The sequence below is a fragment of the Muntiacus reevesi genome, chromosome X (assembly GCF_963930625.1).
Source record: "Muntiacus reevesi chromosome X, mMunRee1.1, whole genome shotgun sequence".
Taxonomy (NCBI): Eukaryota; Metazoa; Chordata; class Mammalia; order Artiodactyla; family Cervidae; genus Muntiacus; species Muntiacus reevesi.
In genome coordinates this window covers 95,831,533-95,859,238 of record NC_089271.1, presented here as the reverse complement: position 1 = coordinate 95,859,238, position 27,706 = coordinate 95,831,533, and the positions used below count along the sequence as shown (strand labels likewise).

Here is a 27,706-nt window from a genome sequence, read left to right as displayed (position 1 = left end):
GGTCAGGAGCCTGACACAGAGTTCACAGCCAAGTTCACAGCCCTGAGCCGGACCTCAGCCCAACATGCCTGAGCATCCTCCAAGCCTGCTGACACAGAAATGGGGACAGTCACAGAGGGCTGGCTCCTTCTGTCCATCTCCACAAGGTCTGCTGACAGGGTGTTTTGATTCAGAGGACCTGTCTGTCACATGCAGCCTGTGGGGAGGTCAGGAAGGAGGGCAGGACAGGGGGAGAGAGGCACGAGGTGAGATCCAAGACAGAGGGACTCGAAACCCTGGGAGCACTGAGGACAGAGGGTGGCTCCCCTGGCTTCACAGCCCAGTGGCCGGGCTCTGGTCCTCCCCCAGCACAGACAGGCACAGTCCTCGGTTTCCCACCCCCTACCCCACCCCAGCCCTCAGGTCCTGGCCTCATCCCTGCCCATGCTCTGTAGATTCCCCCCATCTTAGTTCAGGGCTGCTGAGTGCAGATCCGTGCTTACCAATCTGGCCTCAGTCCTGTGGCTGCTCTGGACCTCAGACGGCCCTGCCAGGAGTCTTCCCCACAACTTTTGGAGCCACCTTCCTCAAAGCCCTTCCCACATCATGGCCTTGACTGTCAGCAGATGCTTCAGTCCTTGCCCAGAGCTTAGAGAAAGAACTAAGGAGAGCAGGAACTACTGGGATGGGTGCGCTCCATGTCATCACCAGGGCCTGGGATGGACCCATGCAGGGATCACAGAATTTAAACCTCAAATAACCTGACAGGTTACTGTCACCTCATTCCACGCCTAAGGAGGTGCCGAGGGATAGAGAGACAGTCCATGGCTGCAGGGGACCTGACCACACACTCCCATCCTCACTTCTTTCCCTGTACCTGGAGGGGGGTCCCTGTTCACTGGAGGGGTGTGGAGGCAGTGGAACAGAGCTGCAGGCCTGAACCTCAGAAGGGTTTAAGCACCTCTCAGGGAGCCTCTGTTTGCATGTGGTTTGAGGACGGGAACAAGGTCCCAGAGGCACCCAGCCCAGGGCCACCCAGGCCTCTCCTTCCCCTAGCACAGCACAGCCACAGTTCTCACAGGCCCACGAGGCCCACGTGATCTGGCTCCTACCTTGGATTCACCCCCAGTAGCCATGAAAGCCATCCTTCCATCTTTGGAACATTCCAGTGTGTTCCTCCCTCAGAGCCTTTGTAGGGTGTGAGGAGTCACATCGTGTCAGGTGCTGGAGCCTCAATCCCAAGTACCTCGGTATGACCTTATAGACAAAGGAAAGGTCTTCACAGAGCTGATGGGGGTCTAGTGAGCTCTTTAGGATGGACAGGCCTCTAATAGGACAGCTGTCCCCATACAAAGGACACTGTTAGACAGGCACATGGGGAAACTCAGGGTGAAGAGGAAGGCAGAGCTCTCCAATCCCAGACATGCCCACCATGGCCAGCAATGTCCTGGAAGTGATGGGGGAGAGATGGGACAGACTCTCCCCACAGCCCACAAATGAGCCAACGTCAGCTGACACTTTGACCTCGGCTGCTGACCTCCTGAACCAACACGGTATGTAGGTGAGCCACCCAACCTGGACCCTGAAACGACTGTGGGCAATTGGAGACAGAGGGTCAGCCCTGTCCAGACATCTCTCCACAGGGGCAAGGGGGCAGTGGGGGGAATGACTTCCCCACTCTCAGCACCTTGGGCACTCTCCTCCACATCTGCACATCTTCATGTGTCTGTTTTCACCCTTTTACATGGTGTCTGTTTACACCTAGTGTCGGGGGTCCCACAAGTTACCCTTCGCCCTGATGGAAGGAAAGGGAAAACTCATTCTGCCAATACAGCCACTTGACATGACCACACACTCACTGACTGAAGAACCACGCAGGAGCAGGCCCGGGGCACAGGGCACACACCTGAGGTGCTGACACATGCCAGCAAACGGCCTTCTGCAAAGGCTCCCCCGTGTCCACTCCCCCAACCACAGATAAGAGTGCCATGTCCTCACGCACTGCCTGTCCCCAAACATCATCATCTGACTGAACCTCTGTCCACCTGCTGGGTGACAAAGGGTCACCCTCTTCACTGGGTGAACACATCACAATGTTCCCTCCAGCCTCTCACCTCTTGTCCTGATGCTGTGCACAGGTACGGTAAGTTTGAGGATTCCTGGAAGCTATTTCAATACAGGACTGCTAAGAATAACTTGAATGTGTATAGAATTGGTTGGGAGCCCATGAAATATGTTTCTCCAAGTCCAAACTACTTTAACCTGATTTAATCTCCCCTTAGCCAGATTCCAAATATGCCCAGGGTCACTGTATAGCCACCCAATACAAGAGCAAGAGTGATGGAGGCAGCAGAATGGACACAGAGATGCCTTGAACCAACTGTGGTTAAACCACCTTTCATTGATTTTACAAACCAGACTACTTGCATGTACCATAATGCTAGGGCTCCTTCCAGTTCTGGAAATGCCAATGACTATGAAGGTTAATCTTAAATTTCATTAGCTTCACTGTTCATCTCTGTCTGGTTCAGAGACTTACAGAAGAGAAATGAAACACTAAGAAAAGGCTTGGGACTCAGATAACAAGGCAGAAGGCAGGAAGGTACCTATCCAAAAGTAAAGATAAGGCAGTCATGATGAATTTCAGATAACCAGAATGCAAAAGTACCTGGGAGTGTGGGGCTTCTCTGGTGGTCCAGTGGTTGACTCCTCGCTTCTGTTGCAGGGGACCTGGATTCGATCCCTGGCCAGGGAACTGAGATTCCACACTTCTCATAGCAGGGCCAAAAGAAATAAGTAAAATTTTTTTTAAAAAATATATCTACATTTATTGAGGGCTCAAAAAATAAAAAATAAAAAGTACCTCGGAGTGAGTGATTAGCATGTGACCTGAGGAATGAAACAACAGGTTGAGCTGGGACACCAAACAAGGACCCAATGTCCAGAGCTGTCTTTCCTCCATGGCTGAGGCGAGAAACCTGGCATGATATTGGGTAGACACTGAGTGTAGGAAGAGAAAGCACTTTAGGGGAGGCGGGCTTCTTGAACCAGCATCAGAGACAAAACATGCTGGGCCAGCACAGAATCAAGTAACACAGAAATCAAAAAGACGGCTGAGAAAGACAACCCTCTGAGTCTGTCAAGACTGAATTTCCAGATGGTACAGTCATAGCATTCAATGTGTATCGAGCTTGAAAGGACTTCCTAGGTCTCATGTTCCAGGCCCCACCCTCTATGGGGACAGGGAGCAAGTCACTAGTGTAGGAGTCAGGACTCGCCCCTTGGGGGTGGACTCCTGTCTCGCTACCATCCACACCCCACCCACGCTGCAGTCTACCACTCAGAGCCCGCCTCCCTCTTCTCACAGGGACAGGCATTCTAGCACTTCAGATGTTTCTACAAAGAGTGGTCCTGCATCCAATGAGATTACTGACATACTTGCCTTGCTTACCCACCTCACACACACTGACACCTGGGCATGGCCCATCGCATCACCAGCCGAGTCCAGAGTGGTACAGCAGAGTTGATGACTGCTAAGTGACTCGAAGCCAACAGTCAGCACCTAATAAGTCTCTAATCTGGCAGAGGCAGCTCTGAGGACGGTACCAAGGTAAACTGGGCAGAGTCTTTATCCTCAGAGGGCCTGTGGTACAGCTGGGGTAACAGTGTATGCACGCACATGCGCACACACACAACACACACACACACAGAAACCAACCAAGGTATCCTTACACAAAAAGAGTACTATAGAGAGGGTTTTGGAAAGTTGTGTGTGTACACAGACACACACACACAAATCACCCAAGGTAACCTTTCACAAAAAGAGTACTATAGAGAGGTTTCTGGAAGGTTGTGAAGAGGAAGGAACGATTCTAAAGTCAGCCCCGGAAGTTTCAGGAGGACACAGGAAGTGAGGAGGAAGGGATCTGCATTGAGCAGCAGTGTTGAGGGCTGGGCACCTGGGAGTCAGGCTGTGGGAGTGGAGGCCTGGCCATGACCATCTAGGAGGCAGGGGGAAGTGCTGCTACAAGGAAAGGAGGAAGGCCCATGGTGGGGGTCAGAGCCCCGAGAAGCATGGAGAGTGATGGCTGAGCCTGGGCCCAGAACTGTTTTCATTGACTTCATTTGACAGATGGGCAAGATGAGGCCAGAAAGTTGCAGGTATTCAAACAACAATGTGGGAGTCAGGGGTCGCTTCCGGGAAAGCTGTGTTTTAGGATTTGTGTGGTTACACTACCAAGGTGGCCTGAGTGGCAGGGGCTGGAGAGGGATTAGAATCTGCTTGTGTCATGTCACCAAGAGCCCCGGATTTAAGAGAGCTCAGGAAACAGTGGACGAACAGGGTATTCTTCCAGAAACTTCTTAAGGCTTCTATCTGAGACTCCTCTACTCCTAACTGCTGATTTTATGCCAGGAGGAACTGAGTGGGACAGGGGTAGCTGGGAAAAGAGAACCTCATGCTTCGTTGAAGGCGTACAAGGAAGGCTCAGGCACAGGCCCTCCACATGTACCTGTGGTGATCTGAATGCTCTGGGGACATGATGGGAAGGCAATGCACTTTGGATCAGTACCTCAGAAACACACTACGCTCCATGGCCCCAGGGCCACCATCCTAGGCATCCCTCCTCAGAGATTCCAGATTCTGGGAGTTGAGTCTTTCTTAAGGTGCCTTGTGTTGTCCGACTGTCTGGGGCTTCTCAGCAAGTTCCCCATCTTCTCCACGTTTATAGACCCCATGCCAGGCACCAAGGAGTTGCTCACACACCAGAGAGAGAGGGGATCAAAGAAGGAAGGAAGGTGACCGTTGGTCATTGACAGAACTATTGATGGACCAGTCCACCAGACTGTCCGCGTCTGGAGGAGGGGGCGGTTGGGTACACTCCATCTGTGCTTCCCAGGTGCCTGGTGCTAAAGTAGCCCATTGACAAGTTTTGGGAACACACATCGACTAGACTGTTCTCCTCCCCGACTGACCACCAAAGGAACACCTCTGTTTGGATCCAGGCTTCTTGGCATTCAGTCTCACCTCGCTTCCTCAGATGGTGCACATGCCACCTCCACCCCATGTGAAAGTGCTCATCCTTCTTAATGAAGGGCTCAGGCAATATCACAGAGCACACAGTATTCTGCCAAGTTCCACAAAGGATACATGACATTTCAACACACTGGCTACTCTAGCAACTGGGCTTTTGTCTCCTTGCTAAAGTGGGTTTCCCACCTTAGCCATGAAGTTACTGAACTGAAACAAACACAGACTGACAAGCAAAGCCCTACAGACTGTCAAAGCATCCGGTCTTCTGGATACACACAGGAGGAGTCCCAACAGAGTGCAGAAGACAGAGCACTCTATCAACAGTGAATACTCAACCACTCAACTCAGCAATGGACAGAAAGGATGGAGGACACTTACATGAAGGTATCTTTCTCGATGCCACGTCCTTAAGACTATCAAGAAAGTACATGAATGCCAGACACATGAACAGCTGCCCAGGATTCTGAACCTTCACTTAGACCTAGATTTTGGAGACAGGCCTCAGCCAGGCTCTGAAAGCAGGTCACTTGTTTCCATTAGAAATTCCCTTAGAAAAGTGTGCATTACATTACCTTGTGGCTCAGATGGTAAAGAATCTGCCTGTAATGCAGAAGACCCAGGTTTGATCCCTGGGTCAGGAAGATCCCATGGAGAAAGGAATGGCTACCCACTCCAGTATACTTGCCTGGCAAATTCCATGGACAGAGAAGCCTGGCGGATTACAGTCCATGGGGTCGCAAAGAGTCTGACATGACTCATTGACTAACACTTTCACTATGATCCAGACTACAAACAAATCAAAGTGCAACTCTTGTTAACAAAGTGCAACAGCTTCTTAACCCAAAATGTGTTGTTCAGAGAATATTTTACACATGTTTCAGACACTCACAGTTGAGAAACAAATGCATTCTTTCTCCTTCATATCCCAGGTCAATTTGCACATCTGTATAGTTGAGGATTTTGCCCTTAATAGAAACATTCATTCAACACAGATTTTTATTTTATGACACAGTCAGAATAACATTAAGAACTCCGAATCGAAGGATGTGAAAGGTCAAAGACAGTCTGTATTCAGACCCTTGCTTTTCTTTTTTTTTTTTTTTTAATATTATTTTATTAGTTGGAGGTCAATCACTTCACAACATTTCAGTGGGTTTTGTCATACATTGACATGAAACAGCCATATAGTTACACGTATTCCCCATCCCGATCCCCCCTCCCACCTCCCTCTCCACCCGACTCCTCAGGGTCCTCCCAGTGCACCAGGCCCGAGCACTTGACTCATGCATCCCACCTGGGCTGGTGGTCTGTTTCACCATAGATAATATATACGCTGTTCTTTCAAAACATCCCACCCTCACGTTATCCCCCAGAGTTCAAAAGTCTGTTCTGTACTTCTGTGTCTCTTTTTCTGTTTTGCATATAGGATTATCGCTACCATCTATCTAAATTCCGTATATATGTGTTAGTATACTGTAATGTTCTTTATTTTTCTGGCTTACTTCACTCTGTATAATGGGCTCCAGTTTCATCCATCTCATTAGAACTGATTCAAATGCATTCTTTTTAATGGCTGAATAATATTCCATGGTGTATATGTACCACAGCTTCCTTATCCATTCATCTGCTGATGGGCATCTGGGTTGCTTCCATGTCCTGGCTATTATAAACAGTGCTGCGATGAACATTGGGGTGCACGTGTCTCTTTCAGATCTGGATTCCTCAGTGTGTATGCCCAGAAGTGGTATTGCTGGGTCATATGGCAGTTCTATTTCCTGTTTTTTAAGAAATCTCCACACTGTTTTCCATAGTGGCTGTACTAGTTTGCATTCCCACCAACAGTGTAAGAGGGTTCCCTTTTCTCCACACCCTCTCCAGCATTTATTGCTTGTAGACTTTTGGATAGCAGCCATCCTGACTGGCGTGTAATGGTACCTCATTGTCAAGCTACCAACGGTATTTTTCACAGAACTAGAACAAATAATTTCACAATTTGTATGGAAATACAAAAAACCTCAAATAGCCAAAGTAATCTTGAGAAAGAAGAATGGAACTGGAGGAATCAACCTGCCTGACTTCAGACTCTACTACAAAGCCACAGTCATCAAGACAGTATGGTACTGGCACAAAGACAGAAATATAGGTCAATGGAACGGAATAGAAAGCCCAGAGATAAATCCACGAACCTATGGACACCTCATCTTTGACAAAGGAGGCAAGGATATACAATGGAAAAAAGACAATCTCTTTAACAAGTGGTGCTGGGAAAACTGGTCAACCACTTGTAAAAGAATGAAACTAGAACACTTCCTAACACCATACACAAAAATAAACTCAAAATGGATTAAAGATCTAAATGTAAGACCAGAAACTATAAAACTCCTAGAGGAGAACATAGGCAAAACACTCTCCGACATAAATCACAGCAAGATCTTCTATGACCCACCTCCCAGAATATTGGAAATAAAAGCAAAAATAAACAAATGGGACCTAATGAAAATTAAAAGCTTTTGCACAACAAAGGAAACTATAAGTAAGGTGAAAAGACAGCCCTCAGATTGGGAGAAAATAATAACAAATGAGGAAACAGACAAAGGATTAATCTCAAAAATATACAAGCAACTCCTGAAGCTCAATTCCAGAAAAATAAAAGACCCAATCAAAAAATGGGCCAAAGAACTAAACAGACATTTCTCCAAAGAAGACATACAGATGGCTAACAAACACATGAAAAGATGCTCAACATCACTCATCATCAGAGAATTGCAAATCAAGACCCTTGCTTTTCAAATGCTATCTATGGACCAGACACTTAGTTATCAACTGGGATCTGGTCAGAAGCACAGATTCTCAGGTTCACCTCAGAACATCTGAATCAGAAGCCACTTTTGACAAGACCACTGAGTGATCTGAAAGCACACTGAAATCTGAGATCTAGATCACTGGTTTTCAAACTGTGTTTTGTGGTACACTTTGGGAGGCCTATTATGAGGTGTGAGCCAGGAAGAGATTAGGAAGAAGGGGGATGGGGAGCAGGCCTCGTTTCAGCTGAGCAGCCTGCCTCTGATCTGTTTGGGAGGCTGAACCCCACCGAACCCCACCTCCGTCAGATATCCCATGGACACAAAGGTTGGAAAATCACTGTTTTGGACCAGTCATCTCATTTTATACATGCACAACTGAGATCTTCCAAATTGTATAAGGGAAATTTTACCAAGATCACATTATAGTCCCTTGAACACTGTTAGAGAATTCTGAAATTTGCAAACCCTGGGAATCAAGAAAAATCTTCAGAGGCAGTGTTTCTGGAATAAACTCTCAACTGCAGAAGTAGAAGCAAAGACAGACCCTGAGTCCCAGTGGGAGACAACATGTCCAAGGCTGTGCCCTGGAAAAGCCCTGTGACATGAGTGGCATTTTGTGTTACCTGGGTTTTAACAGAGGAGAGAGACACCCAGAGATACTAAGTGCCAAGGCTACACAGCAAGAGAAGAGCTGATGTCCTAACCCAGGTCCCTGGATCCCAAAGCCCAGGCTCTGGATCAATGTCATTTGCATCATGAGCACAAAAAGGCAGCCCCTCTGTGTGCCCTATGCATTGGCCCAGCCTATGAGCTATATGGAAACACATTCACACAAAAAAGGAGCCATCTACCCTCACAGACCAGTGGGATACAACTAATGGGTTTCTGTGCCAATGCCTGGGCTCCTGCTATAAGCTCAAGGAACAGAACATGCAAATTCAGTTGCTATATCTTTGTGGCAATGAGAGTTAAGAATCCATTTTAATATCCATTGCTAAGTATCTAACATCTACATGCCTTGAGAAAGTTAGAAAGATTAAGAAGACAGAAACGGTCAGAGGAGGAAAAGGAAAAGAAATACTTTACAATGTATTGGCATATTAGGTTTAATACCTCATTTTTATAGTCAGACTCTCCGAGGACTGCCTGGAGCTTTCTGCCATGGAAGTGCTTATTACTAACCACTTTTAATTAAAACTGATATTGCAAAAAAAAAAAAAAAAAAGACAATCCAATCATAAAATGGTCAGAACACTTGAATAGACATCTTTCCAAAGAAGACACAGATGTCCAAAAGGCACATGAAAAGATGCTCAACATTCTTTATTATTAGACAAATGCAAATCAAAACTCCAATGAAGTATCATCTTACACTGGAAAGAATGGCCATCACCAAAAAAATCTACAAAGGATAAACTCTGGAGAGGGTGCACAGAAAAGGGAACCCTTGTACACTGTTGGTGGAAAAGTAGATTGGTACACTCAATATGAAGAACAGTATGGCAGTTCCTTAAACAACTACAGACAAAACTACCATATGATCCAGCAATCCCACTCCTTTATACCTGGAAAAGACAGAAACCCTTGTTTGAAAAGATACATGCATCTCAATGTTCATTGCAGCACTATTTGCAATACCCAAGATATGGAAGCAATGTAAATACCCATCAACAGATAAATGGATAAAGATGATGTGGTACACACACACACACACACACACACCCACACACACACATAGAATACTGCTCAGCCTTGAAAAATAATGAAGTAATACCACTTGTGGAAACATGGGTGGACCTAGGGATTGTTGTACTAAATGGAGTATGTCAGAAAGAGAAAGACAAATATTCTATGATATCACTTATTGATGAAATCTAAAAAGATGATACAACTGAAATTATCTGCAAACCAGAAATCGACTCAGAGAAGAAACTTTTGGTTACCAGAGGGGAAAAGCAGGAGAAGTGATAAATTAGGAGTTTGGGGTTCACAGATACACACTACTATGTATAAAATAGTACTTATGTCATGCTGGAGAAGACTCTTGAGAGTCCTGTGGACAGCAAGGAGACCAAGTCATTCAATTCTAAAGAAATCAAGCCTGAATATTCATTGGAAAGACTGATGCTAAAGCTGAAGCTCCAATATTTTGGCCACCTGATGTGAGGAGCCAACTTACTGGAAAAGAACCTGATGCTGGGAAAGACTGAAGACAGAAGGAGAAGAGGGTGCTAGAGGATGAGATGATTGGATGGCATCACGAACTCAATGGACATGAGTTTGAGCAAACTCTGAGAGTGAAAGACAAGGGAAGCCTACAATGCTGCAGTACATGGGGTCACAAATTCGAACATGACTGAGCAACTGAACAACAATATATAAAATGTATGAATAAGGTCCTATTATATAGAACAGGGAACTATATATCTGCAATAACCTACAATGGAAAAGAATCTGGAAGTGTTTTATATATATATATTTATTATATATATATATTATATATATAATATAAATATATATTATATATATAATATTTATATTATATATATAATAATATTTATATATATTTATATATGAAATATATATTATATTATATATATATAAAATGAGTCACATGGCTGTAAATCAGAAACAGACACAACATTGTTAATCAACCATGTGAAAGTGATGAAAGTCAGAATTCTGGACTGGGTAGCCTTTCCCTTCTGGGGGCCCTTCCACCATTTCCAGCCAAGGAGACCCTCTTCACTACAAGACCCAGCCCAGATGGCCTCCCATCTAAAAAGCCCTCCATGGTCCCTTGATATGAGTCAGTGTCTGGTTCCCCACTCTTCATGATCCTCAACCTGCCTCATTGCAGGCTCTGCTCTTTACTGGTTTGCCTGGAAGATGTGCTCCAGCCTCCCCACCCTGAGCCCTGAGTGATGCGTGGGTGAGTGGATACCTGATGCCCTGCATGGTGGAGGAGCCTCTTGCATGACAGGTGTCCTTGGACTTGAATGCACTTTGCCTTGTGAGGTCTGGCACCCAGAACTGCCCTCTCTCATCAGGCTGTGCTTACACCGGGGCTAGCACATGGCCAGGTGGCCAGCACACTGAAAGTAGTTCTCCTCCCCAACCCAGCAGTTGTCTGATTCAAAAGACACCAAGAGCCCCTCCCACCAGGCTGCGTGTAGGGCAGAGCATGGTGCCACCCAAGCAAAGACACTTGGCGTTCTCTGTGTACACATAGCCACCACTCAGGCACCAATTCCTGGTGTTAGTTCTCCCACTTGTTCAATAATGATCATGAGGCCTCAGGCACTGTGAAGGCTTGACCACCGGGGCCCACTGTGGACACCTCCAATGACTGTCTGTGCTCTGCACCTCACGACGGGCTGGCAGGAAATGTCAGTTCAACATCACAGGTGAAGGGATACCCTGTCCGACCCCGACTGCTCCGTGTCCCCTTGGTGGTGAGTCCCCAGCCAGCCTCCTGCACCAACACCTCCCTCCCTCATGGGAACAGCCTCATGAAGGACCCATCCTAAGAAGGCTGGCCCTGGGGAGGTCTCAGGAGAGGTGGTGAGATGAGGCCTTGAAACAGGGTTGACATCCCCTGCCCCACTGGTTATGAGGAACCATCCTGAGGGTAGTCAGTGTGCACTCAGCCCTGGGCTCAAGGCCACAGCCCAGCTGCTAGACCTTTTGCCAGGCTGGTAAGGGAACAGGAATTCCAATGCAAGTGAGAAGATCCAGGCGTGTGAATTGTGGGAGGAATAGATGGAAGAGACTTCTTTGCTTTGCTTTCTGCAGGGGGATGACCAGCTTATGGTGAAGAACAGTCAGAACCAAGCGGTGGGGCAGGGTCTCCCTGGTAGATTACAAAGCTTCAGGCAGTGAACAAACATTGGCCCAGGATTCAACAGAAATGGCTGAACCTCAAAGACACTGAACATTCCACTAAGGCAGGCCTGACCTGGTGGCATCAGATGTCTTCTGGGGAAAACATGCATCCTTGACACGAAGGCCAGGGAGACTGGGAGCCAGGCCCCAGAAGACTGGGACATCCCAGATGTCTGAGAACTTCTGAGCCTGCAGCAGCAGCCAACCCCATAAAGAACTGGTGACCCCCCCCAACTCCAAGGGAGCTAACTGGGCCAGAGTCCTCCCTCACAGGTGTCTCCATCCCAGGAAGCAGGGGATCTGGCCACCACAGCCTGTGGCAGGACCCACAGCACTGCCAGCAGGAGACCCAAGGAACCATGGGAAGAGCTGGTCACCTACTGCTGGGCCGCCAGGCAGAGCCAAGTCACTGTGCAACACAGACTGGTCTTGTCAGGCCTGGTGATGGAAGAGATGGATGACACCCCCTCCCCTCATCCCTGCTGCCCAGGGACTGTAGCAGAGGGCACAAGGTCGCACTGAGCCAGGAGCCAGGGACCATGATAAGGGTGGCCGCCTCCCAGGAGGCTGGACCCACAGAGCAAGGCAAGTGGTCAATACAGTGCAGCCTCTGGGAGGCTTGATAGGTGGGCAGCTAACCTAGGTACAGTCCAAAACGACGCTGAGGCCAAGGGCAGCCACCCCAGTAAATGGGTCAAGATCCCTTGCCCAGGTTTGGCCCCCGAGACAGTTCTGAGGTCTGGAAGTGAGGAACAGGGATGGGGCGGGTCCCCAAGAGAAGGACACCAACACTCCACAGCAAACAGACATAGGAATGACCCCAGCCACTTCCAAAGGGACCTTGGGCTCTGAGATGTGAACCCACGCAGGGAGGTGGGACCACCAGAGGAGTGGGGGTTGCCAAACAGAGTGTCAAATTGACACTGACGTGAGAGACTCCTTAACTCTGACTCTGCAGCTGCTTTGGGATGACCCTCTGGGCTGGGGTTTCTGGGCAGGGGGTCAAGGTTCAGGGAACACAGGGCCAGTCCCGAGGATTCATCAGTCATTCTTGAGCTGGGAGAGCCTGGAATGCAGTGTCCCCCACAACCAGGTGCGGGGCTTAGTGAGACATCTGTTGAGTCCTTCAGAACCTGGGGAACATGTGATGTGAGGGAAAGATGGTAAAGCCAAATGGAAAACCTGAATGAATTCCAGCGAGTAAAAGAGAAACACACAGAAAAGGGGGGGGGTGATACATGCCCCACTCATGAACTGGAGAACCTTCACACCTCTGGTGGCACCTCACGGGTGTCCTCTGCTCCTGACTTCTCACACCCTCTCTGGGTTTGGCCAAGTCACCACGGTGGGCACACAAGTACTCAAAGGGTAGCCAGACGGGGCTCTCACCCAGAACAAGAGAGTCCACTCATTGAAGTCCTCTCACCATGGGTATGGGATGGCAATGCACACTCATTTCCACCCTCTCTGGTCCTCAATCTCACAAACTAACCTGCTGGATCTGTTCAGTAGGCCACAGCCTGGTGTCCAGAAGCCCCCTCCAGTGCTGGCAGGTGTGGCACTCAGGTCATGGCGAACCTGCCCAGATGGATGACAGTGAAGAGCACATAGACCCCAGAGCATAGGAGTGATGGACATATGGAAACCAGCATCTCCCACTCCCGTGTCAGATGCGATATAAAGGCCCATGATGTGAGTGCGAGCAGGGCAGTGCCAGAGTCTCACAGAAGCTCCCTCGGCCCCCCTGGGTGGTGCCCCATCTCCTGGACAGTCAGTACCCTGAGCAGTGGCAGCAGAGTGGCAATCCGTGTCCGCAGCTCCCGTGTGTGCTACGTCCTCTAAAAGATATGCAGCAGAACTGAGATGAAATCAGAAATGTGTCCTGTTCTCAGGCTGGCCCTCCATCTGGGCCATATGGAGAGGGGTACAGTCAATGGGAGCTGCCCTTTGGACAGAGGGGAAGTAGGTCCGGCTGACCTCCCAGAGCTACACAGCTGCCCCTGGGCTTGTCTCGCATGCAAGTGTCCAAGGCCCAGAGCTAAAGCTAGGCTGGGACTGAGGGACTGACACGGATATGAAGGAGCCTTCTCTCATGGGCAGAGTGCTGGACTCCAGGGCAGCGTCTCCTCAGGGACTGCTCGCCCCAACTGCCAAGCCTGGGGATGGGTGGCAGCCCCCAGTGGGAGTGCCTGATGGACATGTGCTGACCGGTAGGGCACTTACAGCTCCAAGAGACCAGGTGAATACTGAGTCCATTGCTAGTCTGCAAACAGAAGAGGATGAATCTGCAATACAAACACCAGGACGGGATGAATGTCCAGATCCCGAAAGAGGTGCCCATAACTCGGCACAGAAAGGACACACAGCTCAGTGGAGAAATGGGCAACAGGCATTTCAGAGAGGAAACCACATCAGCCAAGGAGCATAGGAGAGAACCCGAGAATCTGGGTCAAGTCCGTCCCAGGTCAGTGCTGCCTGCAAATGCAGAGCAGGAGCAAAGTGGAACCCACACCAAGCCTCAGAGACCCAGGCCAGATAGGAGGCAGCACTCCCTGGGGCTCAGCTCACATTTCTGGGCATGTGAAGAAAGCTGGGACCAGCAGCAGATAAGGGATGGGTGTGGAGAAATGCCATGAAGCAGGTCCTCACAGCTGCCCCTATCAGCAGCCATACGCCATAGGTCTCCAGTTCACTGGGCAAGGTCTAGTTCAAAGCCAGGATTTGGAGGAACAGCAGCGGCCCACCATTCACAGGACTTTCCCTCATGAACTGAAACCACTACCAGGAGGTTCTGGAGTGTCTGGAGATAGCTGGTAACCACTCTTGGGGCGAGGAGGGGGGCACCAGCATGAGGGAGTTGGGTGTGGTGATTGCTCCGGTCTCTGCAGTGCTGAGGCCTCAAATCCAGGAGGCAGCCTCTGCCCCACAAGTCGTGGCTGGGAGGAAGCAACTCTGTGCAAGGAGAAAGCAGTCTGCCTGCTCAAAGGGAAAGCACTGCTCCAACTCAACATTTCCATGGCAGCAGTTGCGTGGGTACCTGGCTAATGGGAACCAGTGAGACACCCAACCCACCTTCCTGGGACCCAGTGTCCCTCGAGGTTCCGGACTCATGCACAGTAGGCACAGCCTGGGAGGAAGAATGGGGGCAAAGGTAGCAGCAGAAAGATGCAGGGTGCCCCAGAACTCCTAGATGAGAGCGCCTGACACTCGGGCAGACAGAAAAGGAATGTTACAGTCGTGCCTGGATGGAGGACAGTAGGTTGTCAGGACAAGAGGAGCCAGTGGTCGAGAGAGAACTGCATGGCAAAGTTTGGGGTCCCGGATGAGCTCTGCACAGACTGCAGGGCCAGCACAGCCACCCAGGGTGTTGGGTAATGAGGAAGGAGACCTGGGACCACCGGAGCCCCCCAGGGCACCACGGACAGGTTGGGGCTTAAACAAGATACGGCTCCACTGTGCTTTTCATCTGGGGTTGAAGACAGATGTGCATGTGGTGTGACACAGAATCGATGGTGTGTGCAACAGCAGCTGGAGGAGGAGAGAGAGGAGGGGTCCAAGCTGTTGGAGGGGCCTAGGTTGACAGCACTGGCCCTAGGCCACAAGGCCTGAGCTCAGCTAGTAGCAATGGGGACAGGAAGAGGAGCATTTACTGTGATCAGACACTTGGGAAACAGGGACACAGCAGGCAGGGCGGCGGTCAGGAGCCGAGTCAGGTGGCTTCCTTGGGTGGGCTGAGTCCCCAGATGAGAGGACGAGGACAGGAAACAGTTTTGAAGGTGAAGTTGCCTTTCTCTGAGACATCTCAGGTCCCAGGGGCAGCAGGAAACACAGTGAGGATTTTCCTTCACATCTGCAAAAGAACAGATAAACTGTTGCTCAGCACTGGGCCAGCAGTCCCAGGGTGGCTTGGAAGGGAGCCAGCCTGGGCTTTCAGTCTAGAGATGGGGAACTCTGCCCAGAAGCCGCCTCTCTGCCTGCTTCCCTGGCCCCTGGGGTCCACTGTGAAGCTCAGATGCAGTCACTGAGGACACTGGGTCATGGTCACTTTGACTCTCGCCGAGTCTCATGGACTGGACGCCTATGGCAAGGGCTGAAAAGGATAGTCTGGCCTCCACCATGAAGCTGAACAGTCCTACTCCCCATGGGTTCTCCGGGCCCACAGCTCCATCCCTGTCAGCCCCTCCCCACCTCAGGTGGCTCCACCTTGGCTCCAGCCCCATCCCAGCCCCGCCTTGCCACACCCCAGGCCCCTTCCAGTCCCAGCCCTGCCCTGCCCCACCTCCTTCGCTAGAAGCTTCTCCTCACCCAGGTCTTTCCCACACTTCAGCCCCAGACTCCTAGCCCTGCTCCTCGAGCCTCCTCCCTCACTTCCGGGTCCTGCTCCCGATCGTGCTCCAGGCCGCCTTTCTCGAGGCTCCTCCAGGCCTGACCTTCTAGGCGCCTCAGAGCGTGACGGATCTTAGTTTGTCTCCTAGCAGACAGGGCCAGCGAAGGAATGCGCCTTTGTTCATATGTGCTACGTGCGTGTCAACGTAACTGTGTGCCTGCATATCTGTGTGCCTACGTGAGTAAGGGAAGCCATATGCACCGGAAATGACAGGTGTTGGTGTTTGTGGGCTGAGGTCAGCCAGTGCTGTCAGAGGTCTTGGTCCCGGTGGTGGACCACAGTTCTGACTGGTAGCCACCGCCCAGTCATCCCAAAGCACCCGCAACTCACTCTGCTTGCAGAAAGGTGGGAGGGTACCTCGTGCATCACGGGTACCTCCAGGTGGGGGTTTCCAGGAGTGCCTGCCAGGCAGCCAAGCCAGACATTCTGGCCCCCTCCACGGCCACAGTCCCAGCCCGCTTTCCTTCCACGTGTGGGTCCCGGCAATGCCCTGGGACATACATGGGAAGATGCCAGCAGACCTGCCCTCCAGCCTCCTACCATGCCCCTGGACTATGACCTCACACTAGCCCCACCCAAGCCTGACCCTGACAAGCAGGGCTCAGTTGTTTGTCAACGGTTCCCCTCCTGGTGGGGACCAACCACGAGTCCATGGAGGGTGGCACACTGACTGTGGGGCCCCCAGATCCTTCCAGAGTGGCAGTGTGAGGGGAGGAGTCATTTTCTCTTGTTCTTTGGGGAGGGTCTCCTGGGCTGTAAATCACCATCACTCCTGGAGGATGGTTTCTGTGCTGCGGGCCTGCAGGTATGTTTCTCATCGGTTGGGCCCTCCTGGGACCCCATGGTCTGAGGCCTCTGCCAAGGAGAAGACCATGGTGGCTTGTTGTCCAAGATTGCTGTATTGTCACTGGTGACTTTCTCCCTGTTCCTCTGGTCCTCGTGCAGGTGAAGATGCCCAGTCAAGCAGGCAGAAGAATGTTTTCTCCTCTGGCCACCAAGCAGGCACCCTCTGCTTTGAGTGGTAGGAGTGCTTGCAGCCACTTCTTGCTCAGGGATTCCACCCACACAGGTGAGATTTGGAGGCTCTCAGGAGGAAGGGGTTGGGTTGGCTGAGAAACTGAATGGTGGCCACTGGGCAAGCCTGGGATCCAGTCACATACCCCAGTAGAAGACACAGCAAAGGCCAAGCCCCGGGGCCAGCCAGGTCCTTTGTAACCAAGCCAGACCCAGTGAAGAGTGTGACCCTTTGTCACCCAGCAGGCAGGCAAAGGTTCAACGAATGATGATGCTCGGGGCCAGCCAGGGTGTGAGGATATGACACCCTTGCCTGTGGTTGGTGGAGTGGAAACATGACACACTTTGTGGAAGGCCATTTTCTGGCATGAGTCAACAACTCGGGTGTGTGTGGTGTGCCCCAGGCCTCTTCCTGCATGGCTCCTCAGTGAGTGTGTGGTCACATTGAGTGGCTGTATTGGCAGAATGAGTTTTCCCTTCTCTTCCATCAGAAGGGAAGCATCAGTAACTTGTGGCACTCCCGACACTGGGAGTCTGGGTGAGGACCCTGAGGGAGGATTGTGGGGATGCTGGACCCCACTATTGAGTGGGCTCTGGGAGGACTTGGACTAAATGAATACATACCATATACCTGACATCTCGGTATCAGTGAGACTGGGGATCTGGTATGGGGGAGCAGCCTCAGGTGGGCAGAGGGAAGAATTCCAGCACCAGCAGGTTGTCAAAGTTGAGGATCTTGAGGGAGGACTGAAAGGATGCTGGAACCCAATCAGAGGACACCTCAGAGAAGCCTTTTGCTGCTGTCGGTCCTTGGTGGCCCTGGGGTAGGATGAACCCAACATGTGTGGTCTCACTTCCCTATATCTGGGTCTTAGTCTGGGGTCCTGAAACAGGAGGCAGGCTTCCTGACATCCAGGTCTCAGACTGGGAACTTTGCATGGGGCGGGAACTCAGGTGGGCTGATTCCCAGGTCCTGTGGTGTGTCAAGTTGAGGACCCTGAGGGAGGACTAGGGTACCGTGGACCACAATCAGAGGAGGCCTCAGAGTAGCCCATCTCTGTTATCAGTCCAGGGCGACTGTGGGGTAGAATGAGCAAAACAGGCATGGTCTGACTTCCTGACACCCGGGTCTTGGAGAGACTGGGGCCCTGGTATAAGGGGCGGGGCTTCAGCTCAGGAGAGGCAAGAATCCCAGGTCCGGACTGGAGGCAAGTTGAGATGCCTGAAGGAAGACTGAGAGGTCCCTGCGGGAGGACCGACAGAACCCCACAGATCCCCGCCCCTGTAGTTGGCCCTGGAAACCCTTGGGGTGAGAAGAGCACTCTAGGCCTGTCTGACTTCCTGACATGTGAGTCTCAGAGAGACCGGGGACCTGGTGTGGGGAGTCAGGTCTCAGGCAGGGAGAGGACAGAGCCCGGGTCCTACCAGGAGTCAAGGTGAGGACACTGAGGGAGGAGGGGAGCCTGACCCCAGAATAGAGGGGACTCTGGTAACCCCCGGGAAGGACAACCATGAGCAAGATTTCCTGACACCCGGATCTCAGAGACTCTGGGGACCTGGTGAAAGTGGCGGGGTTTCAACATGGCGGACGGGACAATCGCGGGTCCTGCCTGGAATCTAGGCTCCATGCGAGGAAAGACTGAGGGTGTTAGACTCCAAGGCAGGGAGGGATCCTTGCTCTTGTGGGGGGTCATGGAGGCCCCAGAGCAGGGTGAGCAGTTTATTCACCTCTGTCTTAGGGGCCTTAGGACGAGGTTTTTGGGTGGAGGGCGGAGGCTTCAGTTGTGCAGAGGGTGGACTCCCTGGATCCCGAGGAAGGACTGAGCAGATGCCCGCCCCTGTGTTCAGTGCTTGGAGGCCAAGTAGGACGTGAGGAGGGGTGAGGACCGAGCATCTCCCCAGCCTAGGACCTGTGGGATGCCCTAGGCAGGTGCGGCCACATGTGGGGCCCCTCAGCGCTTTCTATCCAGATTTGGGTCTTGTTCTGAATTTCCCTGCAGGTCCCCAAAGGGGAAGGTCCAGGACGTGCTGGTGGAAAAGTGAGCACTACACGTGAGCCCCAATGGGACTACCCACCCCAGATCTGTGGGGACCTCACAGAGTCAACCCCTCCTACCAGCACAGAAGGCCTAAGTCTGTGCCACGGTCTCCCCCCGAGGTGCCCCCTCCATTTGTCTCACAGGGGCTCCAGGAAACAGGAGGCAAATGCGGAGGTCTGAGGCCCATGTCCTGAGGTCAGGGAGCAGAGGACGTCCAGGCAGTGCTGGGAGACAAGGTGAGGTGGGTGCCCTGATGGTGCACAGGGGCTCCCCATCCCAGAACAGAGGGGACCTCAAAATGCCTTAATCCCCCTACCTTGTCAGCCCCAGAAACTTGGGCTATACTGGCTGCACCCTGGGCCAAAATTTCTCTTCCTCAGTTGACAGGGGACTGACTACCAACGGGGAGCACCCCTGTAATGCCCAAGAGCAGCCCTCAAGGAAGACCAGTAAAGTGCCTCAGTCAGAGTCACCCATGGCGTGTTTCACAACTAGGACCATTTACACTCTCTCTTTCCCAGGTCAGTGGTCCTCCATTTCCCCCATGCCACACTCCCACTGGGCACAAGACCCCATCTGTTACGCCTGTGGTCCCAATGAATGAGTTTTGCACTCCTAAGGAACACCTTCAGGGCCAAATCCAGGCCCAGGGCCCAGTGGAGGTGCAGCTCCTGGGGGTGGAGGCGGAGGATGCCTCAACCCCTCTGGCCACCTCCCCTCCAATCTCATCTTCCTCTGCTACCGTGGATGCAGAGATCTTTCTCAAGCAGATTCTGAATGTGATGGTGGCTGATCTAGTCGAGATCGTGTTCCTCAAGTATGGCACCAAGGAGCCGATTTTCCAGGCTGAAATGCTGAATACAGTCCTCAGGGATAACCAGGCCCACTTCCCTGTGGTCTTTCATAAAGCCACACAGTGCCTGCAGTTGGTCTTTGGCCTGGATATGGAAGAGGTGGACCATAGAGAGCACATCTATGTCATGATCCCCACCCTGGGCCGCCTCACTCTCAATGACATGCAGAGGGATGGGCAGAGTATGCCAAAGGCTGGCTTACTGGTTTCTGCCCTGACCCTGATTCTCCTAGCAGGGGACCGGGTCTGTGAGGAGAAAGTCTGGGGAGAACTCAGCAGAATGGGGACATTTGCTGGGATGCAGCCCTACGTCTATGGGGAGCCCAAGGAGCTGCTGACCCAAATATGGGTGCAGGCAGGGTACCTGCAGTACTGTCAGGTGCCTCACAGCCACCCTGCTCACTATGAGTTCCTGTGGGGCACCAGGGCCTATGCAGAGGCCAGCAAGCAGCAAGTCAAGGACTATCTGCACAGGGTCAATGGAAGGGGTCCCGGGTTCTTCCCATCACAGTGTGCAGAGGTGTGAGGGAGGAGGAAGAGGGGCTCTGAGCCAGAGCAGCAGCCAGACCCACATCCAGCAGCTTGTCCTGGAGGAAGGAAGGGAGGCTGATCCTTCCTTCAGCCTTCTCTGTCATGAGGGCCTGGGCCAGTTGGGGGAAATGCTGTGCTGCATCTTTGGGATCATGTTCTTTACAACGACATGGAGATTCACTTTTGTTTCCTTTAGGAATTTTTCAAATGTTGTTTGTTTTAATAGAAGGCTTAATAAGCTTCAGTGTCTAACTATGTCAATATCATTGATCACAGTGTGTTTGTGCTCACCCAGTTCAAGAAAAAAAGTTTGCTGTTTTGTAAAAGTGATTGTGAACTCTTTGATTTTATTTTGTAACCTTGGTCAAGATTCCATGGAATGGGAATATAACTCTTTTGGAAATATGATATTACTTAGTAAGAATTGAGAAATTAAATATATTTGAGGTAAGTTCCTCTATGTTCCTTGTATGTCATTTCATACAGCTAAACTATCTCTGTTTAATTGGATTTTTTCAAATTATTATTTAAGAAAATACAAAACACCTGATCTGACTTAATAAGTGCCCTGCTCTGGCTCATTTATTCCACAGACCTTCATGGATCCTGTGCTCTGTGGAAGGCCCTGTGTTAGCAGTTGGGACACTAGGAAAAGCAGGACTCCCCAACACCTAGAGCAATGATTTAAGAGGTGCAGTCACATGAAGAAGGTAGAGAGATGTCCCCTAGTTTGACAGAACAAGGCAACCGGGGAAGGGCGGTGAGGGTCCAGGAGGAGCACTCGAGTGTTGTGCCTGAGCCAGGGTGTTTTGGGACTTTGGGAAGCTGGGTTCATTCTGTGAGAGGTGATGGTAATGAACCTGGGCGGTGGCAGCAGCCAGAGCTATACACAGTATCTTATGGGTGAGAAGAAAATCTGAAATGGGACATACACATTAGAAGATCCTCCTCTGTCCTAGATAAATTTCTTGGGGCAGGAAGGGAAGTTACACTATGGTCAGGAACAGTTAAACACTTCTTTATGCTGCTTGATCTAAGTACCCCAAAAGTTTTCAAAATGGGGAGGGGTGAGTGGACTTTGATTTGCTGCACAATCTACTCAAATCTTGGAGAATACAGTTGAAGAAATATTGGTAAGCACCCCCAAACTCTTGGTAGGATTTTAATGGACTGTCTTTTTTGAAACTGGTGGCTGTGTACTTAAACTAATGGATTAGCTTTTCTAGGTGGGCAGACCCTAAAGCCATAGATGAGGAGGGGTTATGGAAACCACAGTGGCAAAATCTGTACTGAATTTGAATTCACACACCTCAGAATCCTCCTTGGAGGTGAAGGGTGGTGCATTGTGCATATCCTAACTGGATTTTATCAAGAAAACTCCCACTGTCCTTGTCCCCTCACTGTCGCTTTTCTGATGCCTGCCCCTCATGAAGGCCATGGCTGTCGGGGAGCCTACGGGCACCTGTGCAGGTGCTCAGGCAAGTTCCATTGTGTGGAGGCAGCCGGGACTCCCAGGGGGAGACTGTGTAATGGCATCAGGAAGAAGGGGCACATCCTCAGCCCACTGAGACTGTGGGGCACTGGCATCACTGCAGAGGGAAGGGCAGAAAGAACACTGGAGGGAGTCGGGGGGCCCATCCCTGACATTCACAAGAGCCTTGGAAACTAAATCAGATCTTGCATTTGAAAGTGCCAATACAGAGTAGTGACTAGAAACAGTTGGAGATTCAATGCTCATCTGCCTTTCTCAGAAACTCCTCAACACAGGAAGGGAATTGTCTTCATCACAAGCTATTCCTACCTACTGCTGTCTCTTGAGCACCGAGTACGTTTCAGGGGAAGGGAGAGATACCAAGTCCTTGTTCACATCTCTTCTCCTTCTGCTTCCTGAAAGCTGCCTGCAGGGAACATGGGATCCTAGGTAAACCTACAACAGTTTGGTAATAAATTACATGATCAATGCACCAATTTAAATAGAATGACAGAAAAAAAAATGTTTCCTATAAATAACAGTAGCATGTTGTTTGGGAAAAAATCATTCCATTTGTCCTGATATCTGGGGTGGAGTGGAAAGATATTCTGGATGCAGGTGGTGCCACATCCATGGGACTGAGCTCCCAAGAAGCAGAAAAAGCTCCTGCCTGACTGACTGATGGAAGCTCTGTCCAGGCCTGTCCATTCAGGGCCAAGGTGAGGACCTGGGCTCCTTCCAGTGGCACTGATGTCATGAGGCAGCAGTGAGCGGTTGTGTGAAGTGAGATTTTAATCCCCTGCCCAGGAATTAAACTTGAGTAGCCTGGATGAGAGCCAGGAATCCTAGCCACCATACTAGCAAAGGCTAGAGGCTGAAAGCTATTTTTTACATGGATCATTGCCTCCAGTGAAAAATTCATTAATGACAGAGACAGAAATTGTAAATGTGGGTACAATATTCTTAAAGACAGAGCCCAGCAAGTGGGAGAGCACATAAAGAAATGGTTTGTTAGTTGAGATAGAAGCAAGGCAGAGATCCAGTCTTGGAGAGAAAGAGTGTGGATGTCACAGCTGGTGAACAGGAGCACAGTCAAGAGTCAGAAAAGTCATTTATATAAGGCAGTCCTTCTGGATTTTTGTCTTCCTTCAGGCCAATTATCTGGTTTCTTTTTCCACACCTGACCTACCTTGGGATACTCCCCTGCATTCATACACACACCCCTCAGTCAAGATGGATCTCGAAGTGAAGGTTTCTGGGAAGAGCAAGACTCATTATGGTCTGGCATTATCCCTTGACTTTTGACCCACAAGAAGCCTTTTTTCACATGTCGCATGTCTCCTTTGTCCCAAAAGATGGGGGAGTGTAGATCCCTTTATCCTTACTCGAACAGAGTTTTGCCTCTCTTTGTCCTTGCCATGACTGTTACCTTTAGGTATTTATAAGAGACAAACACTGGCTATTTATGCTGTTTCTACTGTTTCATTCATTTCAGAGAGCAAACAGGAGGCTGACTGTAAGTGCCTTAACTGTAGCCAACCTATCCCTTGTCACAGGGAATACTAACATTTGTAGGTATCCAACCTGAAGCCTACTTCTTTGTGCCCCATGAAATGCAAACAGGAAGCCAGTCGAAAATGTCTAACTTGCAGCCCATCCATCCATACTCCTCTACTTTCACCATAATAGTAGTGGTAAATGCTTACTAGTTCTGTTCTGTTTATTCACTGGGTCAAGAAGATGATCTGACTTGACAAAATAACCATCAGGGCACAGAAGCCTTGAGATATGGCTTTGTGACAGTCCAACACAAATACTTGGGGGTCGTACTCCTGGAATTTCTGACAGGGCACAGGGATCACCCCTGCCCATGATTTCAACTTCCAAAGGCTAAGTCTCTGTGTCTACCTTGCATTTCATTCTGTTGTTCACTTCTGGTGCCATTTCAGAGCACGGAGGTCATAGTCATTTTCAGGAAGCAGACATCAAAAGGAGAGACCTTGCAGAGATCAACATAATCAAGGTGAGGGGGTCAGGCCACTGTATCCTCCTCAAATTGATCCCATGAGTAGTCTCTCACAACATGCTGCCCTCAGGGAGGCAGTTCCCTTCAGTGGAGGGCAATTCTGGAGAAGACTTTTGCTCTCAGTCCTCATCTACCAATACCGGTGGCCCTGGGCAAATGAGTGGGCTAGTCACAAGGAGGAGATCTGGGTGGTACCACGACATCCACTGTAATCCACCCCTCCCAGCACTGACATACACTCCCTTCATCTGGAGAGTTCACCTCGTCTGAGGACAGTTCTTTGAAGATTCTGCTTGGTCTCCTCTCCTGAAGAAGCTCAGAGAGAAAGACTGAACAAATGCTGGGCCCTCACAGTTGCAGCAGCGGCTGCACCACAACTGATGGTCACTCTCTCTTGCCCGAGATCCGTTCTAAATCCCCTGTTCTCTCAGCCAGGACCTCAGCCATTTCCAGTGCCTTCCCTGGTGAGGTAATACAGACTTTGTCCCTCAGTGTTCTGAAGCACTGGGCCCGATGCCCTTCTCAGACCCTTGCTCTTGGACTTGTCAATTCACCACTGAAATGGGGCAGGAACCCAAGACACATCACCTGGCTGTTAGAGATGTTTCCTCGCTGTTCCTCCTGTGCCAGGGTAGCCCGCACACTCCTTAGGATCAAGGTCATCTCTGCCTGCCAGGTTGGGGACAGTTCTCTGTGTGTGCTGGTCCCCTAGCAGGAGGAGCCCAAAGTGCCCAGGTTGGAACCATAGCTCATAGGTCAGTAGGACTGCTATCATGTCTCCTGGGGGACACTTCTTGCTTTGGGAACAGCCTGTCATGTGTCACCACCGTCAATAGGACTTAACCAGTAGCCACATGAGCCTGGGAATTGTGAACTCAAATGTGCTTAGTGTGTCCCAGGGCCTGGCCTTCTACCTTAACATAATATGAAGTCAAAGGTAAATAGCTAGACGTGGCTAATGTGGACAGTCCTGCTGTGGAAGTGTAGAACCTACTCTTGGGAGACGGGAAGTACAAGTTCCCTGAAGGTCAGTGGGGGTGATGGTAGGTAGGGTCATGGATCAGTGGGAGTGGTGATCAATGGGGTCACTCTACCCCCTAGTTCAAGGACCATGTATCTTACTTCGTGGGGGAACTAAAGATGACAGATATGGAGCGTGTCTGGTCCCTGGAGGATGACACCCCAGTACCACTGGCTCTCATATCCCAGTGTGTATATCACGTGTGCTTTGTAGAGGTCATCCCACTGCTCCAGAAGACCAGAAGCTTCTGGAAGGTGGGGGCTGGGATAGCGACTTTCGATCTCATGGCCACTTGCCCTCTAAGCCTCTGGCATGCTATTAGAGGGCCTCTTGGTCCTGGATGGTTTTGTGAAATATTCTGTGTCACTCTGTCCTGCATTCTGTGAACCCTCAAATAGTGGCACCAGAAAAGGCATTGCAAGCAGGAAAGTGAAACCCACATCTAGAATGTGTACCTATCTATTTCAGCAAAGATAGACCTCTCCTCCTTCAAGAATGGAAGTGTGATAGTGTGATCAACCCACCATTAGGAGCTCAATGATGTTCTTGAGGAACAGTATGACACTGAAGATTCGGTAGTAGTCTGTGATGAAAATAATATAATTTTATATATATAAAAATATAGAGAAAATTTAATATGAATAGAATTATATATTCATATACATACTTACACACACACATATAAATACATATATATATATAGTATGGAAAGACAACCACATCAGGATGGGTAAGCTGGGCAGACTCATGGTATAATCAAGAGCTTTACCCTTGGTGGGCAATGCACAAACGGTAGGATAATCACCACTGCAGATGTTCTTCATAGGAAGTGAGGGGTCTGAGCCCCACAATGCGCACCTAGCCTGTAGGTCATGCACCGGGACAACATGCCCACAAAACATTTGGCTTTGAAGGGAAGTGGGGCTTACTCTCAGGAGAGCCAGACTGTTTTAGCAGCTAGAGACTCCGCTTCAAATACATACAGAAAATCTCACCCACTCCAAGATTCTCTGTGGATGCAATCATTTGCAAGAACCTGCATGAGACCCACCTGTTCATCTCAGAGAGCTCCTGGAAAGGCAGTACGTAAATGGAGCTCACCCTGGAGCAGAGCTACTGGTGACAGCCACTTGAGGGTGCTCATTCTACCAAAGGACATGGGTGCTGGCAAGTGCCAGTTTGAAATCCTCCCTCTCACTTATTAGCAAGATGTCTCACCTCCACCAGGCAGATTGTTGGCATTAGTACTGGGAAGACTCAGACCAAACAGATAGGTGAGCATGGCCACAGCCCCACCCACCAGCAGGCCATTTGCATTAGCAACCTCAGAGTCCCCCACCTATGCAGGACCCGGCCCTGACACCAGGGTGCCCAGGATGGTGCTCCACCCACCAGTGTGCCCGCACAAGCCCGGGGACCCTCAGCTCTGCAGTCAGAGGTCCAAGCCCTGTCCCATCCACCAGTGGGCTGACACCAACTTCAGCAAACCCAAGGCTGGCAGTCAGAAACCCTGGGACCAGCTCTGCTTACCAGATGACTGGCATCCATTCCAGGGACACACGCTCTGTAGCCAGGGTCGGCAGGATTGGGCTGCACCCAGCAGTGAGAAGGAAGCAGCCCCAGGTCCACTGTAGACCTACAGCCTGCCATGTCAGGTCCTAGTCCACCCACTAGCAGGCCACCAGCAGATCTGTAACGCCATAGGAGCTGGATTTCTAGACAAGAAGTAGGAGTCTTGATTCAGGACACCCTGGACCCTGAAACCAGCTGTGTCAGGAGTGAGCCCCACACGGTAGCAGGCTAGCACTAGATCTGAGAACTCTTGGCTATGTAACCATCCACCCCAGAACACTTCTCCACCCACCAGTGGGCCGGGACTAGACCTGGGACCACCCAGGTCTCAGCAGCCAGACACCTCCTGACCCAACCACACCCACTGGTGATCATCAGCCTCTGCACAAGGCAAGGCCTGGCAACCAAGCAGACCAGGGGTCAGCCATGCCTACCAGGCTGCCCACACCAGTCAGCCTGCCTCAAGAGAGGGGACCACGCAGTTTCCACAGTGGCAACACTAGAGCATATATCTCTGGTGACAAGAGAGCAGGGGACTGCTGGGATACATAGATTGTCTCCTTCCAAAGACCACTACTCCAAGATCAAGAAATAAAACCAATCTGCCAAAGATATAGAAATAAAAATAGCTAATTAGGAAAAATGAGGGGACAGAAGAATATGTTCCTATTGAATGAATGAGATAAAACCCCAGGAGAAAAACTAACTGAATGGAGAAAATAAATTACCAAATAAAGAGTTCAAGGTAATGACCACAAAGATGCTGAAAGAATTTGAGAGAAAAATAGATGTACATAGTGAGAAGTTACATAGTGAAAGCAGGGAAAACCACCAGACCATTCTGGTATGACCTAAACCAAATCCCTTACGATTATACAGTGGAAGTGACAAATAGATTCAAGGGATTAGATCTGACAGACAAAGTGCCTGAAGAACTATGGACAGAGATTTGTGACATTGCAAAGGAGGCAGTGATCAAGACCATCCCCAAGAAAAAGAAACGCAAAAAGACCAAATGGTTGCCTGAGGAGGCCTCACAAATAGCTGAGAAAAGAAGCAAAAGGCAAAGGAGAATAGAAAAGATATACCCAT

General features: G+C 50.3%; 1 protein-coding gene across 1 annotated transcript; it reads left to right on the top strand.

Annotated features, from left to right (window-relative positions):
• The first annotated feature begins 1,411 nt into the window (after window positions 1-1,411).
• On the top strand, window positions 1,412-20,519 carry LOC136154594 (melanoma-associated antigen 9-like). The gene is made up of 3 exons (XM_065916810.1): window positions 1,412-1,532; window positions 2,118-2,122; window positions 19,662-20,519. Exons 1-3 carry the CDS (start codon window positions 1,412-1,414, stop codon window positions 20,517-20,519), a joined length of 984 nt encoding a protein of 327 aa, XP_065772882.1.
• Window positions 20,520-27,706: the final 7,187 nt, after the last annotated feature.

Bases quoted from the DNA above. Each gene is read 5' to 3' on its own strand.
- LOC136154594 (XM_065916810.1), top strand. From the start codon at position 1,412: ATGGCCAGCAATGTCCTGGAAGTGATGGGGGAGAGATGGGACAGACTC.